This window comes from Moschus berezovskii, chromosome 27, assembly GCF_049115385.1.
Source record: "Moschus berezovskii isolate FMDL1 chromosome 27, NW_MosBer_1.0, whole genome shotgun sequence".
In the NCBI taxonomy this organism is placed as follows: domain Eukaryota; kingdom Metazoa; phylum Chordata; class Mammalia; order Artiodactyla; family Moschidae; genus Moschus; species Moschus berezovskii.
Genome location: NC_142486.1, coordinates 3,900,221 through 3,919,315, shown reverse-complemented (window position 1 = coordinate 3,919,315; position 19,095 = coordinate 3,900,221). Strand labels below are relative to the sequence as shown.

At 45.6% G+C, this 19,095-nt stretch overlaps 1 protein-coding gene across 4 annotated transcripts; it reads left to right on the top strand.

The window, feature by feature from the left end:
- Nucleotides 1-9,446: 9,446 nt before the first annotated feature.
- ZDHHC4 (zDHHC palmitoyltransferase 4) lies at nucleotides 9,447-18,198 on the top strand. 4 transcript variants are annotated; one of them, XM_055410357.2, is made up of 8 exons: nucleotides 9,447-9,533; nucleotides 9,988-10,155; nucleotides 10,753-10,876; nucleotides 11,808-11,881; nucleotides 12,921-13,099; nucleotides 14,895-15,020; nucleotides 16,159-16,403; nucleotides 17,850-18,198. In XM_055410357.2, the coding sequence occupies exons 2-8, from the start codon at nucleotides 10,097-10,099 to the stop codon at nucleotides 18,138-18,140; spliced, it is 1,098 nt and encodes a 365-aa protein (XP_055266332.1). In that variant the 5' UTR covers nucleotides 9,447-9,533; nucleotides 9,988-10,096; the 3' UTR covers nucleotides 18,141-18,198. The 4 variants fall into 4 exon arrangements, with proteins under 4 accessions (XP_055266332.1, XP_055266331.1, XP_055266334.1 ...); XM_055410356.2 differs by having other exon boundaries at nucleotides 9,480-9,533; nucleotides 9,927-10,155; XM_055410359.2 differs by having other exon boundaries at nucleotides 9,483-9,533; nucleotides 9,927-10,181.
- The last annotated feature ends 897 nt before the right edge of the window (nucleotides 18,199-19,095 follow it).

Here is a 19,095-nt window from a genome sequence, read left to right as displayed (position 1 = left end):
TGGGGAAGACGGTGGGGTGGGGACCCGGTCTCCAGAGAGTCAGGAATGCTGGCTGCCACAGCTGTTTCAAAACAAGTTCAGAGGAGGAGAGTTGGCTTAGCGGCAAACAGGGCAAAAGCTGGGGGCTGACTTGCCCATGGATCTGGGGTGAATTAAGGATGAGGCTTGTTGGGATCACTCTTTGGAGAGAAGTGCAGTGTGATGAGAAGCATTTGGGACTGTAAATCCCACGGCCATGTCATAGGAAGGAGTAGCGGTACATCAGTGGAGAACAAAGTATTAGCTGTCACATCCAGATCCAGGCAGACTTGACTCTCTGCTCAGCCCCTGGCACAAGCCTTGGCCTGACATTGCGTGCAGAGCTGGTCTGTGAGCCAAGTGCTGGCGGGAGTCTCTCCCAATGTCCCTGCTTCCACCAGAGAAGCGAGGTCAGCCCACTGGTACACCTCACCTTTCTCGAGTTCCTTTCCCCTTGGTCTTGCTTCCCCTCTACTCAGTTGAAAGTTATTTTATCTTTTGTTCGTGGAGATAAAACACCTCCAGCCCTGACAGGAATAAGACCACACCCATCCTTAAAGAAACGTGGTAGAGATTTGGAGAAGTAGCCCTTCCCATCTCTTGTACCTGCTGATCTTCCCCTAATTGTCAAGGTAGCTTTAGGAACTTGGGGTGTGTGTGAGGGGGCCGGGAGGGGGAGATTTAGCCTTAAAAGAGCACTTTTTGGTCTTTCAGCCTGCTAAGTAGACTTTAGTGTATCTGTTGAAAAAACTAAGGTCTGAAACACCAACTATTTGTGTCTGTGTGCGTGTGTACGTCAAGTTGAGGATTAGGGAATGAAAAAAAAAATTGCAAAAGTTTATGGTTTAAACCATAAATCATAGAGTGGGACTGCCTGAACTGGGACTAAGAGCCTCTTTCACACCCCAAAGAAGTAAGAGTTTGAGCAGCAGGTGAGGAGCGAGGCTCAGGTGGAGCAGACTCATCCCCTCACCCCCTCCCCAACTCAGAACCTGGGCCACAGCAGCAAGGCTCAGTCCAGTTATGGCGAAACAAAGGAGGCTGCCTTTGGCACCTTGGACTCTGGGCCAGCTTGAACTCCTCTGAGCTGCACACACACCTCTCTCGGCACCCTTCACCGCTCCTGGGAGCACCATCAGAGGACGGTCAGGGTGCTGCACAACCTGTGTCGGGTGTGTGACAGACAACAGACTGTGTATCCCAGGGGCCTCTCCCTCTGGTCCCCGGACTTCAGGCTAGTGTTCGGAACCACTTCGGAATGCCAGGCTCTGGGTGCCCCTCCTCCAGACTGCAGAGTTTGTAAACTGCTAATCCTGCAGATTCTGGAGCTCCGTCCATAGCAAGAGGAGTTGCGTGGTGGCTCGGGGACCAAAGGAGCCTATGGAGCCTGGTGCCAGGATGGGGGGTCCTTGCTTCCCAGACGCCCATTCCAGGCCCCTCCCACCCGCCTCCTGGAGACGTGAGGTAACGTTTCCGCCTGCCTGTTCCCCGTGGCAGCCCTCTATGTTGACCATCCTAACGTGGCTGTCTTTCCCGGCCCCTTTCCTGCTGCCCCCGTGATGCTGGAGAGCCCCTGCCTCTTCTCTCTTTACCCCTCTTGCTCTTCCTAAGAAATCGCATCTGTCCTGGGCGACCTTGCAGGGCTGTGAGGCTGCAGCTTTGTGGCTAGAATTTCCTCCTTCTTCCTTTGAATACTCGTTTTCTTGAACTTACACCAGGAGACGGCTTGCCAGGAAGGAATTTTATTAATAGATTTGCCTTTGAGTCTGGGAGATGAAGGGCGTCCACTGCGAGCTCCTGCTCTGCTCCAGGCATCTCCTGCTCTCACAGTGCAACTTCATTCATCCTGGGCTCACTCTTTTTTTAACTTTTAATTTCATTTTGAAGTATAGTTGATTAACAATGTTGTGTTGGTTTCAGGTGTACAGCAAAGTCATTCAGTTATACGTATATCTATTCTTCTTCAAATGCTTCATCCTGGGCTCATTCTTAATTGGTGGGATATTTTTAACACGTTGCTCTTTTCATTCCAGATATGACACCTTATTAGGTACCCATGTATTGAGTGTCTCTCCAGCACCCATGTCCCTTTCTAGAACTTTCTAGTATTATCCAGGTCTCCATCTGGAGTCTTCCTCTCCCCTGAGCAGCCAGCCCCTATGATTTGGGAGAAACTGATCCTCCCTGCAGCCTCAGTGGTGGTGGGGGGGTGGTGCTTGTTCAACTCACTAAAAGCCAAAGTCCATTTTCCCAGCCTCCAAACTAGGTGCAGGAGTTAGCCTCTGCCTCAAGCCAACCAGGGTGAACCTTCAGTTCAGTTCAGTTCAGTCGCTCAGTCGTGTCCGACTCTCCGCGACCCCATGAATCACAGCATGCCAGGCCTCCCTGTCCATCACCGACTCCCGGAGTTCACTCAAACTCATGTCCATCGAGTTGGTGATGCCATCCAGCCATCTCATTCTCTGTTGTCCCCTTCTCCTCCTGCCCTCAATCACAGGAGGAAAGCTGGTCTGAGGATGAAGCTGATACTCAGCTGACAGAGTGAGGGACAAAAAGGACCTCTGTCCTTGATGATGCCATTGAGTTGCTGGTTCAGACCATTCCTGAAGCCTGTTCTGTCTCTGGATATTCCAGTGGCAGAGGTCAAGTCTCCTTTGCTTGCTGAATTCCATTTCAGTTGGGCTTACTATTGCTTGCAACATAAGGAACTCTAACACCCCAAAACGTTTCAGAGGTCAGAAATACTTCCCACTTTGTTCTCCTGTATTGACCACATTCACTAACTTTGAGGACTGCGTCTATATGAGTGGCCAATGTTGACTGAATGTACTTCATGTGCATTATCTCATTTAACCCTTAAAACAACCTTTGGAGTCTCTTATCCTTACTTGAACTGATGAGGAAACAGGCTCAGAGAGGTTAAATAAAAACCACACAGCTAGAAGAGACTGGAACCCAACGAGCCAGATTCCTGAGCTCGTCATCTTCTTCTTTTTTTAAAAAAAGATTTATTTATTTGGTTACCCCCAGCCTTAGTTGCAGTACATGTAATCTTTAGTTGCAGCATGTGAACTCTTAGTTGCGGCATGCAGGATTCCTGACCAGGGATCGAACCTAGGCCCACAGCATTGGCAGGTGGATTCTTAACCACCGGACCACCAGGGACATCTGATAACTTTTAGGGATAGGTATAGATACACTCTCATTTGAGAGATACCACAACTATGGTGAACTGCAGGATTGGTAACCAGAGTAACAGAGCATTTCGGGCGAGGGGAGCTGAAGAGGGCACCGGATCAAAACCATTCAGAACCAATCAGGAATGGAGGTTCTGCCCTGACAACCCTTTTGACCCTGGAGCTGAACTCACTCACTTTAAGAGGCAGCAATCAAGGTATCCAAGGCCAACTGGAAAGTGTAAGTTGGCCAAACCTACGTTAACTTCCAGCTGGTTAACAGTGACATGGTATGGCCCAACCTACTGGGCAGAAGAATTTTTGTTCTGGTTGCTATCCAGGATATAGATTTTCCTTTGGATAGAATTCATCCTTATTCTTTCATTTGTTCAACACATTTTTAGTTGAGAATCTATTATGAACAAGGCAGGGCTTCCCAGGCGGCACTAGTGGTAAAGAACCCACCTGCCAATGCAGGAAACACAAGAGACATGGGTTCAGTCACTGGGTCAGGAAGATCCCCCAGAGAAGGAAATGGCAGCCCACTCCAGTATTCTTGCCTGGGAAATCCCATGGACAGAGGAGCCTGGCGGGCAGAGTTCAGCCCTGGCTGAGCAGCTGAGTGCACAGACACTCACGTGCATGAGGCACTCAGATAGTTGCTACTGGTGCAATAGGAAGCAAACGCAGGACCAGTGCTGGCCCTCCAGCAAAAGTACTGTCATTGTGTTCTTTTAAACTGTTTCCTTTATTCTACCATTGTGAAATTCTTCCTGACCAATAAATCACTGCTTGCAAACAAGACCATGTGCTATATTTGCCTCTGAAAGGCAAATATGAAGTCCTGTACCTCATTTCCAACACTGCTTCAGTCATTCCCCTGGGGATAAGAGATGGTGGTATACAAGGCAGTTGAGTCTGTCAACCGATCTCGTAGCAGGTAAAAAGTGACACCACAGGTCCAGTTTCAGGGGCTGACAGGAGGGCTTCGGGATGCTCCAAGAGGGATTCTCTGCTACAGGCTTTATAGGTGATACACTCCTTCCTATAGACTTGAATTAAATTTTTGGTTTCAGGCAGTGTTTTCATATGCTATTTATAAACTCGTGTCAAGGTTCATGCTCGAAGATTTTGAAGAAGAGAGGGAAAAAATAAAATGCCAGTAACACATGAGTTTCAGAAACAAACTGATCACTGAGATATACGTCCTGAGAAAATAATTCAACTGAAAAAAAAAAGCCTATGCATATGAATACCTGTAAATCTCTATAATACTAAAAAGTAGGAAATGGTACAAAAGTCCAATGATAAGGTTAGATTAAGTTCACTATGTCATATTCTTGAACAAAAATTAAAACTATCTAGGTAGAGGAAAAGCATAAAGAATCAACCTGCCAATGGAGGAGATGTAAGAGACCTGGGTTCAATTCTTGGGTCGGGAAGATCCCCTGGAGGAGGGCATGGTGACCCTCTCCAGTATTCTTGCCTGGAGAATCCCATGGACAGAGGAGCCTGGTGGGCTACAGTCCATGGGGCTGCAGAGAGTCAGACACAACTGAAGCGACTTAGCATGCACTCATGCAAGGGAAAGGAGGCACCTTTGAACAGGAATCCTAGCTTCATTCTAATTGGTTTTGAAAAATTACTGTGATAAGGAAAATAGGATTATCCTGATTGGCTGAGACCAATAAAGATCCACTCCTATTCTCCAAAGATACATAGATGGCAAAGAGGTGCATGAAAAGATGCTCAATATCACTAATTATTAGAGAAATGCAGATCAAAACTACAATGAGATATCACCTCACCCTGGTCAGAATGGCCACCATCAAAAAATCTACAAACAATAAATGCTGGAGCGGGTGTGGAGAAAAAGGAACACTCTTACACGTGGGTGAGAATGTAAATTGGAGCTGCCACTATGGGGAACAGGATGGAGGTTCCACAGAAACTAAAACTGAGCTGCCATGTGATCCAGAAATTCCACGCCTGGGCATATATCCAGAGAAAACCACAGTTTGAAAGGATACATGCAACCCAAAGTTCACTGTGGCACATTGTCTACAACAGAAAAGACACGGAAGCAACCTAAATGTCTAGTGATGCTCAGCATCACTGGAAACCAGCCAGTTGTAATTAAGACAGCCCAGCACAGCAATCAAGCACACTGATTCTTTAGCCCAATGGCCTGGGCTTGAATCATGGCTCTCATACATTTTAACTCTATGGCCTGATAGGAAATTGTTTAACTTCTCTGGGCCTCCATTTCCTCATCTATAAAAGTGATATAATAATAATAATAATACTTAATTCATAGTAAGTATGAGAGCTTGTGGCTTGGAAGAAAAGCTATGACGAACCGAGACAGCATATTAAAAAGCAGAGACATTACTTTGCCAACAAAGGTCTGTCTAGTCAAGGCTATGGTTTTTCCAGTAGTCATGTATGGATGTGAGAGTTGGACTGTGAAGAAAGCTGATTGCCAAAGAATTGATGCTTTTGAACTATGGTGTTGGAGAAGACTCTTGAGAGTCCCGTGGACTGCAAGGAGATCCATCCAGTCCATCCTAAAGGAGATCAGTCCTGGGTGTTCATTGGAAGGACTGATGCTAAAGCTGAAACTCCAATACTTTGGCCACCTGATGTGAAGAGCTGACTCACTGGAAAAGACCCTGATGCTGGGAAAGATTGAAGGGAGGAGGAGAAGGGGACGACAGAGGATGAGATGGTTGGATGGCATCACCGACTCAATGGACATGAGTTCAAGCAAGCTCCAGGAGCTGGTGAAGGACTCCTGGGGTGATGGACTCCTGAACTTCCACAGGAAAGCCAGGCATGCTGCAGTCCATGGGGGTTGCAAAGAGTCGGGACACAACTGAGCAACTGAACTGAACTGATCTCATAGAGTTACTATAAAAATTAAATGATAAATATTTAAAAACTTTACTTAGAACAGCACCTAAAACATAGTAAGCGCTACATAAGTGTGTGGTCAACAAATAAATAAAATGCCATTTAACTCATCAGAATGTATATATTAAAGGAGCTGATCTGGGAATTCCCTGGTGGTCCACTGCTATGGCCTGGGTTAAGGGTTCAATTCCTGGTTGCGGAACTAAGATTCCACAAGCATTGTGGTGTGGCCAAACCAACAAACAAAAAGGACCTGATCTCTCAAATGCTTGCAAGCGTTTGGAGAAACATGCTCTTTCAGACACTTGAAGTGGAAGAGCAATTTAATACTATTTATTAAAACTAAAAATGCATGGGGTTGCAAAGAGTCAGACACAACTTAGTAATGGAACAATAATACCAACGACAACGATGTCTATATATCCTGGGGCCCAGGAATTCTACTTCCTGTAGCTGTCCTAGAAAAATATACCTACTTGTGTGTAATGAACTTCGTGAAGGTATTTTCACTGCAACACAGTTTGCAATAGCAAAACTTGAAACTGACCTAAATGTTTAATAATAGGACCGTTACATTTAAGGTTGCAAATTGGTGGCCCTTAGGCTAAATTTGTCCTGCAGGTATGTTGTGCTTAGCCTGGATACTGTTCCACAATCTTGAATTAGTTGCCAATATTAAAAAATTAGATTTATGTCATAAAGATCCGGGTTTTCAAATATTCTTAAAACACTGGCATTCAAGTTAACAATCCTTTGGTCTGTGTAAATAGCTACTTCTGTTTAGAACAAAACACACCTGCTCCACTTTGTCACCTTGTTGAATTGTTACTTGCATATCCCCTGTAGGCAACAGAGTTTGAGACTTTGGCAGATGAGTTATGGCTCTGCCAAATAATGAATTGTACATGTGAGGTAAATACAATATAGCAGATGATTATGTAGTGGTGTGAAGGATCACCACGACATACTCCGGGGTTAAAAAAAAAAGAGCAAGCAAGAGGTAGAACCATTATGGATACAATAATGCTATTTTGGTAAACAAAAAATTATGTATTTGTATGTACACGCTACAATGTAAACTATGAAGTTCAGGGATTTTTCCATTTTATTGCTATGTTCCCAGTGCCTAAAACAGTCCCTGGCATATACTGGGTTCTTAATACACAGCTTTAAATTTTTATTTTGGCCGCACCGGGTCTTCGTTGCAGCACGCAGGCTTTCTCCATTTGTGGTGCACGGGCCTTCTCTTATTGCAAATGGAGCACAGGCTCAGTTGACCCGTAGCATGTTGGATCTTAGTTCCCCTACTAGGGACTGAACCCACATCCTCTGCGTTGGAAGGTGGATTCTCAACCGTTGAACCACCAGGGATGTCCCTCAATTTGTTGTTGTTTAGTTGCTAAGTCATGTCTGACTTTTTGAGACCTGCTAGGACTGTAGCCTGCCAGGCTCTTCCCTCAATGGGAATTCCCAGGCAAGAATACTGGAGTGGGTTGCCATTTCCTTCTCCAGGGGATCTTCCCGACCCAGGAATAGAACTCAGGTCTCTTGTCTCCTGCTTGGCAGGCAGATTCTTTACCACTGAACCACCTGGGTTTCCCAGTCCCTCAATACATTATTTGTTTAATAAGTATATTGAATTGACTCACTGGAAAAGACTCTGATGCTGGGAAAGGTTCGGGGCGGGAGGAGAAGGGGATGACAGAGAATGAGATGGCTGGATGACATCACCGACTCTGTGGACATGAGTTTGAGTGAACTCCGGGAGTTGGTGATGGACAGGGAGGCCTGGCGTGCTGTGATTCATGGGGTCGAGGAGAGTCGGACACGACTGAGTGACTGAACTCAACTGAAGTATATAGAAGAGGGCATCAGAGGATGAAATGGCCAGATGGCGTCACTGATGCAATGGGCATGAACTTGGGCAAACTTCAAGAGATGGTGAGGGACAGAGAGGCCTGGCATGCTGCAGTCTATAGGGCTGCAAAAAGTCAGACATGACTAGGCAACTGAACAACAACAACGCATAAATGTATAAAGAGTTGTGGAAGATACACACTAAATAAATGATTAATTCTGTCAAAGTACTGAGATTTGGAAGGGGTGGTGGTCAAGGGAGGTTTTCGTTCCGTATAGTTTGACTCTTTTATAAGGAGAACACAATATAGTATTACTTGCACAAATTTAAAAAAAGTAAAGAAAAGCAGTCCAGCACAAAATACCCTAGTAATCAAATCAAGATTTAAAGTGAGGCCCAACTGAAAGCATCTAAAGAAAAACGAATGGGGTTAAAAATAAAACTCGGCGCTTATGAGTGAAGAAAACTAATTAAAATACTTAACTACCAGCTCAAAATTAACCAGCAGGGTGATGAGTCCGCTGAAAACACTGATGAAATCCAGCCACTCCGCATACTTGATGAGGCTCCATCCATAACCACAGTCCTCCCTGGTGCTATCATATTTTCTGATTTTGGGGTTTTGCTTCTCATTTCTGTGTCCTCAAGTTCATGAATGCCTTTCACATAATGTATCAGAAAGTGACCAGCTTGGGAAGTTTTTTAAAAAGGAAAAAAAAAAAAAGAAGAAGAATTAATAAATAAGCTGGGGGTAGGTAGCAAAGACAGGCAAAGAGAAGCGCTTTAATGTCAATGTTTGGAGATCACAGACATTTCCCCTCAAAGGGAGGATAGGCCTGCCTCATGTTTTCAGAGGCATCCAGAATAGACCGGTCTCAGCGGATTCTGAGGTGTCAGGGCAAAGGAACACCCCACGGGGGCCGAGTTCTCAATGCTATGTTTGGAAGCCGCTTTTCTCTCTTCAGGTTCAACTATCATTAAACAACTTTCCTTATCCTCCACGTTTGGAGTCAAACAATCCTCAACCACCCAGGGGCAGGATGTTCAGAGCTGTTCCGAGACAGCAGGAGCAAAGCCACTGGAAAGGTTCAGACGGGTCCAAACAGTGCAACCGGCAGAAAGCAAAGCAAACTCTGTTAATCACGAAGACAGTGTACGAGTGCTAAGGTGTGCCTGCCCTGAGCCGCCCCGGCCCCCGCACGGCTGGAAGCCCGGCCCTGACTGGGCTCTACTCAGGACGGCGGGCAGCTAGGTCTGCTTCATAACAGCGGCGTCCGCACCCGCACCAGACCTGGGACACTCTTTTGTAAGACTTTTGGCAACGGCTCTCCAAAGCTGGACCTCCAGCGGTCCGTCTGGAAATACCTAATCCGGACACCAGAGACACCGCAGAGAGAGCGGAACACCACACACAGCCCCTCCCCTGCTGCCTTCCGCAAGCACTTCCGCCGGAAGTCGAGCGGGCCAACAATTGCGTCGCATGTTGACGTCACGTGTCCGCCGGAAGTCTGGGGACGCGCCCTGCAGGCGCGGGTAAGGGCGCAGCTGGTTGTTGGCAGATCCCGGCGGTAAGTCAGCCTCCGCTGGGGTGTTAGGTACCCCGGCTGGCACAGGGCCGTACGTCTCCCTGTCTGATCAGTCCTTTCCCGTTGTGTGTGGGCTGCCCGGCGCCCAGACACCCTCCGTGTCCTCTCCGATTTTTCTAACCCCGCCCCCCAGCCCTGCTTTGGCTCCCGGGGAAATGGCCGGAGCTGCTGGGATCTTCCGACGGAGTGTAGCCTCGGGAATGCCCTTCTGTTGGGTCCCCAGCGTGGGCTTCTTAAGTATAGGGATAAACACCGAGATCCAAGTCTCTTGGGTTATTTCTTCCCGATGAGCTTTTTTGCCCTCTCGAAATCTTAAAATTCCCATTCACCCTGCGGGGGCACAACATCCTCTGACTTTCACATTCTTTTCCACAGTAGAGTCCGCCCCCTCCTCCTCGTCTGTCATATCGTGTGTGTTGAATTGGTGTCTCTGCAGCCAGATCCAGCCTCCTCGGGGAACCATGTCTCCTGTAGCTTTGGGTGCCACTCATTGCGCCAGGCGCAGGCCGCTGCGCAAGAGGAGATGCCATTTGAGTTCTCCGTGAATGTTCGGAGGAGGAACGCCAGAGCTGTCGGCTGAAAGCTATCCAGACAAAAGAAATATGTAGGCTGGGGACCCCGAATCACCTCGTGAGAATTACTGCTCTTTATTTCTTCTGTCTTATCTCGTGGAGAGTTTCCAGTTTGGTTATCTCAGTTGGAAGTTCTGCCCAGAATCAGATCTGCCAAGGCCCAGAGTAACCGTTTCCAGTTTCTTAAAACAGGCCCGTGTGTTGACCCTGGTCCCCCAGGGTGGTCCCTGGTTGTCGGGGTCACTGACCTGGAGGGCTGCTTCATAAGACGCCATTACTGATCCTGGACCCTGACCGTCTCTGCTGGACCCTCTTTCCTGTAGTACTGTCAGCAGAGTCTCTTGGGTACATTTCATATCAGCGTGCTCTCTGAGGGAAGACTGGTGCTTTCTGCACGTTCTTCCCCACTGATTCTGGGATTTACAGGCAGAAAATGCCACAAGGCAGACCACAGTGGTTTGATTAGGAAACTCTTGAAGGGTGACCAGGTGAGTAGCCCCAGTGAGAGGCAGTTCATGCTTGAAGGCTGAATAATTCTGTTCGAGGAGCCACTTAGGGAATCAGTGTCTGAAAACATGCGTTGGAATGTATTCCTCAGTAGTAGTCACACTCTTTCTGTTCTTTTGTAGCCCCAGGATGGACTTTCTGGTTCTCTTCTTACTCTACCTGGCTTTGGTGCTGCTTGGTTTTGTGATGATCTGCATAGGCTCGAAAACCCATTACTTGCAAGGCCTGATCAGCAGAGGAGCACAGGTAACCATGATGCTTGGAGGCCACTTGAATACCACCAGTCTAAAAGGCCTGGGCTTCTCAGGTGGCGCTAGTGGTAAAGAATCCGCCTGCCCATGCAGGAGACAAAAGAGACGCATCAGGAAGATCCCTTGGAGGAGGGCATGGCAACCCATTCCAGTATTCTTGCCTGGGAAATCCCATGGACAGAGGGGCCTGATGGGCTGCAGTTCATGTGGTCACCAAGAGTTGAACACAACTGAGCACGCACACACACACACACACACACGAAAGGCTCACCAGTTTTCCATCAGAACAAAAAAGTGATGCCATTTTTATTTGTTTGTTCACTTGGTCTTCACTTTTGGCAGTTGTGGTATATTCCAAAGCTATCATTCACAAGACCGGCTGTTTTTCTCTGGATTTGATGCCTGTAATTGGGCATGAATGTAAGAAGTGTATGCCTGGAGGGCCCTAATGGGTGAAACTGGGGCTTGTGTCAACAGAAAGCTGAACATCAGGCTGCCCACACTCCTCCAGGGATCCGAGTGAGCAGAATTCGGGTGAAACGCCTTGGGAGGGAGTTGGCTGGGAGGGACCTGGGCTAACGCCCAGTGGACTCTGGGACTTAAGACTGAACGTAGGGCAGGGAAAGGTTTTGTTAGCAGTTCACATTAGCATCACCTGATCCAGCCCCTCAGCTCACCTCCCTTTGCCTGAAGGCCCTCAGTTGGTTCCTTGTGTGAGGTCAGGGTAGAAACAGAGGAGTGGGCATCAAAGGAAGGCCTGCTGCAGGAAGCCCTCCTCTGTTCTCACTGAAATCAGTTCTCTGCTCATAAGCAGAAACACGCCTTAATATTACCAATATTGCCGGCTGAAAGTGAAGCATCTAATTTGTTTAGGAGTTGGCGGTGGGTAACGAGAAATGAAACTGAACCTTTTGCTTTTGTTTTAGATATTCTCATATGTAATTCCAGAGTGTCTTCAGAGAGCCATGCTAAGAGTGCTTCATTACCTCTTCCATACAAGGTATTTCTATTTCAGAGTTTTAAGTATTAGTAGTATCTTCTTTTCTGTTTAGCTTGTTAGCTGTTGCTGTCCTCTGGCTTCAGGAGGTTCCTTGTTCGTTTCCAGCGTGTTAAGGGGCACGATGCTAGAGGGATCAAGAGTCCTGGGTTCAGACCCTCTACTCATGGATAATCTGCCTTATCTTTGGGGTTTCAGCATACCTAATTTTAAATGGAAATATTTAAAGAATGAGAAAATATTGACATGCATTTCTATAAAAAGAAATGTATCTAATACTGAGACCTCAATTCCCAACAAAGATGATGATGATAATTGATAACATTTATTGAATACTTACTGTGTGGTAGGCAGTAGGTGCAAGGTTTCACATGATTACTATTATCTCAAGCCCAAAAGAAGTGGTGTCCCTTGGTTCACTTTCCATAGCATCAGTTCAGTTCAATTGCTTAGTTGTGTCCGACTCTTTGTGACCCCATGGACTGCAGCATGCCAGGCTTCCCTGTCACTAACTCCTGGAGCTTGCTCAAACTCATGTCCATCGAGTCGGTGATGCCATCCAACCATCTCATCCTCTATCATCCCCTTCTTCTCCTGCCTTCAGTCTTTCCCAGCATCAGGGTCTTTTCCAGTGAATCAGTTCTTTGCATCATGTGGTCAAAGTATTGGAGTTTCAGCTTCAGCAGCAGTCCTTCCAATGAATATTCAGGACTAATTTCCTTTAGGATGGACTGGTTGGATCTCCTTGCAGTCCAAGGGACTCTCAAGAGTCTTCTCCAACACCACAGTTCAAAAGCATCAATTCTTCGGCACTCAGCTTTCTTCATAGTCCAACTCTCACATCCATATATGACCATTGGAAAAACTATAGCTTTGACTAGATGGACCTTTGTTGGCAAAGTAATGTCTCTGCTTTTTAATATGCTGTCTAGGTTGGTCATAACTTTTCTTCCAAGGAGTATGTGTATTTTAATTCCTTAGCATGGTACAAGTTTTTCACAGAGAAGCCCCTGTGAACAAATTGTCTACCTGTTTCTTTCAGAAACTACACCTTCGTTATCCTGCATCTCATCTTGCAAGGGATGGTTTATACCGAATACACCTGGGAAATATTCGGCCTCTGTCAGCAGCTAGAGTTCTCTTTGTATTACCTTTTTCTGCCTTATCTGCTGCTGATTGTAAACCTGGTTTTTTTCGCCCTAAGTTGTGTAACCAACCCTGGTAAGTTGAGGCTGTTAGTATAGAAACTGGTGACAGCTCAACTGTCAGACTCATTGACAGTGTTACAAACAAGCAGTGATCCCTCTAAGGGCTTTGCAGAAGATTTGATATGTAAGGTGTGCGTGAACTCTCAGGTGGTTTGTTTTAAGTTTTATTCATTTATTTACGGCAGTGCGGAGTCTTTGGCGCTCCTCGGGCTTTTCCCTCGTTGTGACGAGTGCGGACTCCCCTTCCTCGAGGTTCACGGGCTTCTCTTGTTGCTGAGCACAGGCTCTGGGGCCCGTGGGCGCCAGTGGTTGTGGCTCCCGGGCTCTAGAGCACAGCCTCTGTGGCTGTGGTGCACGGGCTTCGCTGCCTTTGAGGCATGTGGGATCTTCCCGGACCAGGGATCGAACCCATGTCTCCTGCACTGGCAGGCATGTTCTTTACTCAGTTTCCGTTTTGAGTGTTTTCTGATTTTATTTTTTTCCTTCTTCACGCACACAGGTGTGTTTTATTTTCTTTTTTTTTTTAAACTTTATTTTTTGCTTCTTTGCCTCACAGATTATTTAAAACTATTTAAAAATTGCCATACACTTTTATTTTTTGATACTTTCACTTAACTGTATTATGTACAGAGCTTTCAGTCTGTGTGATACATTTTCTTTTAAAATGGTACTGATATTTGCATTATGCCCAGGTATGTGGTCAGTTTCTATAAATCATCCATGTGTTCTTAAAGAGTATATATCATCTATTTCTTAGATACAGGCAACTGTATAAGTCCATTAGATGAAGATGTTAAATATATTGAGATCTTTTATAGTCATACTAAGTTTTTTTGATTGATTACTGAGAGTATATGATCTCATTCTAATGGTAGGTTTGACAGATTGTTTCCTTCACATATTTTGAAGCTGTTAAATATTTATGTGTGTATAGTAGTTATATATACTCAGGAGTATTGAAGTTTGGAATTAGAATTACCTCTGGATTCTTTTTTCTAAATACAATGAGCCTCAACACATGTACACCTGGGGCGGATTCGTGTCAATGTATGGCAGAACCAACCAATATAATCTTGTAACGAAATTAGCCTCCAATAAAAAAAATAAATAATAATTAAAAAAAATAAATATAATGAGCCTCTCTGTTACTAGAAATGCACTGTTCTCAAGGCTCCTCTGTCTGATATTATCACACTGTTTTTTTGCTGGATACTTGCTGGGTATTTTTTCCCCATTCTTTTATTTTAACCTCTCTTTATGAAAGACTAAATGTGCACTAACTAACGAATAGATGAACAAACGAGGTATACCTCTTCAGTGGGATGTTACCCAGCCATAAGGAGGAATAAGGACTTATACAAGCTGTGACATGGAAAAACCTTGAAAACATTATGCTCAATGAAAGAAGCCAGGTAAAAAAGACCACATTTTGTACGATTCCATTTGTAGGAAGTGTTTTAAAAGGCACATCCATAGAGACAGAAAGTAGATTGGTGGTTGCCAGGGGCTGTGGGACTAGAGAGACGTGAAGAGTGACTGTTAAAGGATTTCTTGTTGGGGTGATGCAAATGTTCTGAAGCTGATTGTGATGGTTGTACAACTCTGTAACTGTAAAAACCATTGAATGACACACTATAAACAAGTCAGTTGGTTTTATGAACTATATCTCAATAGAGCTGTTAATTAAAAAAATAAATTATCTGGAATGCTAAACATAGCAATTTTAGTTGTATTTTGCCAGGACAGATTGCTTGAACACCCAGTCGAGTGTATAGCTCAAAACTGACACTTGAACTTTCTTTTTTCAGGTACCATAACAAAAGCAAACGAATTACTGTTCCTTCAAGTTTATGAATTCGATGAAGTGATGTTCCCAAAGAACGTGAGGTGCCCTACTTGTGATTTAAGGAAACCAGCGCGGTCCAAGCACTGCAGTAAGTCTGCCCCTGGCCCCTCCGGCTCCGTCCTCACCCAGCAAACAAGTGGGTTCTGTTTCTTAGAGAATGTTACATAACGTCTAGAAGCGGCCACTGCCAGTAGGGACCTGATCATGGTTTCTTTAACATATCTGTGGGTATGTACCTTGTGTTCTCGTGAGCAGCCTTCAGCTCTGGGTCCAACAGCCTGTCCTTGGTGGCTGAACTTGGTGCCCAAGAGATACTTCTGTGGGATGTTGCATTTGCTGACTTCAGTCCTGGCAGAGCCTACTCTCTTAGGGCATGCCTGAGATACCGGATTACTGCTGTCCAATAGAAGTGTCCTGTGAGCTGCGTAAGGCATTTTAAATTTTCCAGTGGCCGCATTGCAAAAGTAAACAAGAAATAGACAAAATTAATATTATACGTTTCATTTAACCTAACATACCTAAAACACCATCTTAACGTGTAATCAATATAAAAAATAGAAATATCACTCATGGATTGTTTATATTCTCTTTTCATACCAATTCCTCGAAATTCAGTGTGTTTTTTACATCACCGGTACATCTCAGTCAGTAAACACCAGTTTTTTATTGGACATTCTTGATGTGTATTTAGAGTTCATAAAATTTATAATTGGAAGAACTGATTCATATACTCAGGCTCTTCTAGACATTGGTAATAGTTTTTCAGTGACTGAGTCAGTACCAAAGCGTCCTTTTCCTTTAATATCCACATCTCCATTGACATGATGGTTCATCTTTATCCAAAAAATTGATTTGACTTTAAAGTGGAAGCATCAGTTTTAAAATTACATTTAAGTAAAGTTCACTAAGTATTGTGTCACCTCAGTGTTAACTCACATTGAACTCAAAGGAGCATTGCATAAATTGGCAAACAAGTGTGACTTTATCGATGTCAACGAAGTACTCCTTCAGGTTTTTCTTGTAGCCATGTTTCAAGGCCTCAGTCCCCACATGTGGCTACTGTATTGGCCCCTGTATTTACACCGCGGTTCTGAAAACGTGTTGGCAGCAGCTGCCGTTTCCCCCAGCCTTCAGTGCTCGTGTCCGTGTGTCGAGTTCTCGGGAGGCGTGCCCGGTGTCGTTACCAAGGATCAACGCGGGGTTGTGGCTCCCCTGTTGCTGTGCAGGTGTGTGTAACCGGTGTGTGCACCGGTTTGACCATCACTGTGTGTGGGTGAACAACTGCATCGGGGCCTGGAACACCCGGTACTTCCTCTCCTACCTCTGGACGCTGACGGCCTCGGCCGCCACCATGGCCGTGGTGAGCACCGTGTTCCTGGTCCGGCTGGTGGTGATGTCGGACGTGTACCTGCAGACCTACGTCGATGACCTCGGCCACTTGCAGGTTGTTGACACTGTCTTTCTTGTTCAGGTAACTACTGTTCAGGTAACTGCTTTGCAGGCTGTTTGCAGAACAGCCACTGCAGTCCCTCGGTAACCCCTGACCCCCACAGCCTCTTCCCCACATCCCTAATGCCCGGCTACCACCCATCCGTCCTCTCTATCGTTATGTTATTTTGTGACTCTTACCTCCATGGAAGCCTGCAGTAGCAGTTTGGGGTTGGTTTTTTCCACTCAGCAGTTTCTTTGAGACCCATCCAGGCGGTCCCGTCTGTCAGTACTTCCTTCTTTCTTACTGTCACACCATATTCCATTGTGTGGATGGGTCAGTTGGTTTAATCAGTTACCCTTTGAGGGACATTGGGGTAATTTCCAGTTTTGGACTATTACAGATGAGGCTGCTATGAAAGTCCATTTATAAGCTGCTATGTGAAACTAGGTCTTCAGTGTGATTGTGGATTGTATGATAAGTCCATTTTAGAGTGCGTGTGTGTGTGTATGTGTGTGGATTATTCCCTCTAATTTATCTATTTGATGCTAGAATAACACATTTTAACTGTATGAGGTGACTAATGTGTTAACTAACTTTATTGTGATCATTTCACCGTATAATATAGATAATCATTATGTTGTATGTTATATTGTCCACCTTAAACTTTCACAATGTTATTTGTCAGTTATATCTCTATAAAGCTGGGAATGAAAAGAAAATTTGAAATATCTTGGACAAAAATAAATTATAAACTGGAAATTATTCCTCTCCCAACAGTTTCACTCTCCAGAGTTTGTTTGTTGTTTATGTCAGGCTTTGTTTCCCCGTATCTGTTTTATATGGCCATGCACCTTCACAGAGTTAGCTTTGTTTTTACACAAATAGGATTCCATGGTGACTTTTGCATCTTGTCTTTCTCATTGGCAATATATTACCAACATCTTTTCCAAATTAATGCACAGACATTGACCTCACTTTAATGGCTCCTTATTGTTCCATAGCGTAACTATCCCAGAGTTTTGTTCTACCTCCTGGATGGACATTTAACCTGTTTCTTTTGGGAAGAGAGGCTGATGCTACAGTGAATACCCTTGTACATGTATTTCTGTGGTCATATTGTTTTCAGAGAGAGACTGATCTCTTCTGACTGTCTGGACTTTATGTTAATGTATGAACTAAGATCTGCATTTATTTTTATTTTCTGCACAGCCACCTGGCAGAGCACCATTTCCCGAGTGTCCTTCCCCTTTTCCCTCAATGTATGCATTGTGCTTATCCCGTGTGAAGTTCTTATACACACCAGGATTTCCTCCTGGGCTGTTTGTCCATGCCATTTGTGTTTCTGCTTGTCTTCAGTGGGTCAGAGATGGGGGAGCCAGGGAGGCAGCTCTGCCATGTGTCTGGACAAGACCCTGGCTGGTGGAGGTGACCCTGACTTATGTCACAGCCTGGCTGTCTAACATGCTGTTTCTTCTTTGTCCCCAGTACCTATTCCTGACCTTCCCAAGGATCGTCTTCCTGGTGGGCTTTGTCGTGGTGCTGAGCTTCCTCCTGGGGGGCTACCTGTGCTTCTGTCTGTACCTGGCCGCCACCAACCAGACCACTAACGAGTGGTACAAAGGCGACCGAGCCTGGTGCCAGCACTGTCCCCACATGGCCAGGCCCCCAGCAGCGGAGCCCCAGGCCTACCGGAACATCCACTCCCATGGGCTTTGGAGCAACCTTCGCGAGATCTTTCTACCTGCTACTGCACGTTATGAGAGAAAGAAGAAATAGGGATGGGAAGAGTGTTACTGCCTTTTAAATATAGTATACATTTATTTATACATATGGATACGTTCTAAGCATTGGTTTATTTGTTTTTCCGGTTTCTGCTGTGTTTATGAGTTGGCTTGCTGGGTGTCTAATCCTTGCCAGGTACCCTAATAAATCCTCCGTTCACTCAGCTGGCTGAACAAAGCATCTCTGAAGTCCTGGTGCTAAGGGACTCAAAGGTGACTTCTCAGAGGTTCCTCTTGACCTTAGTCTCCCACTGGGCTCCTAGATGGGAGGGGCCATTCATGGCTGTGTCCACCGATGTGCAGGAGGGTCTCTGTGATTTGGAGTTGTCCCTGGATGCACCCTCTTTGATGTCCTTTCCATCTTTCCCAGGGAAAGACCTTGGCTTTTTTTTTATGTCCTGACTCACACCCAGCATCCTCACCTTGACCCACCTGCAGGCCAGGATGTGCCTTTTACAGGAAGCACATCCCTGTGGCCTCTTGCCTGCCCTCAACTGGCCTCTTGTGGCCACACTCAAGTCATTTCTGCCCTATTTTTTTTTTTTTTCAGGCAAGGTTTTATTGGGGCTCTTGTTGCAGCAAGGGGGAACGAGAACAAACAACAAGTTCCTCTGCTTTCCTGCTTGCTGGGCAGGGAGTTTGTCCCTTTCAATGGGTGAGGGTAGTGGTATGTCCAGGGCTTGGGCCAGTGGGGTGGCTTAGGTGGTTGCCCACCCCTTAGGTGGTGTTGTGTGCAGGGGGCATGGGCAGTACCCTGCTTTTGTTCTGACTCTTAAGAAGTGGCAGTTTGGTTTTTTGGTCTCTTTGTATCTTTTGTCCAAAATTTGCCCTAACTGTGCATACACATAGTTATTTTTAGTCCCTTACAGTTTCTTTGTATTTTGTTGTTGGAAGAGAGGCTTAGGTACTAGCATTGCAGCACTGTGCAGCAGAGGGTCTTTTCTGCCCTA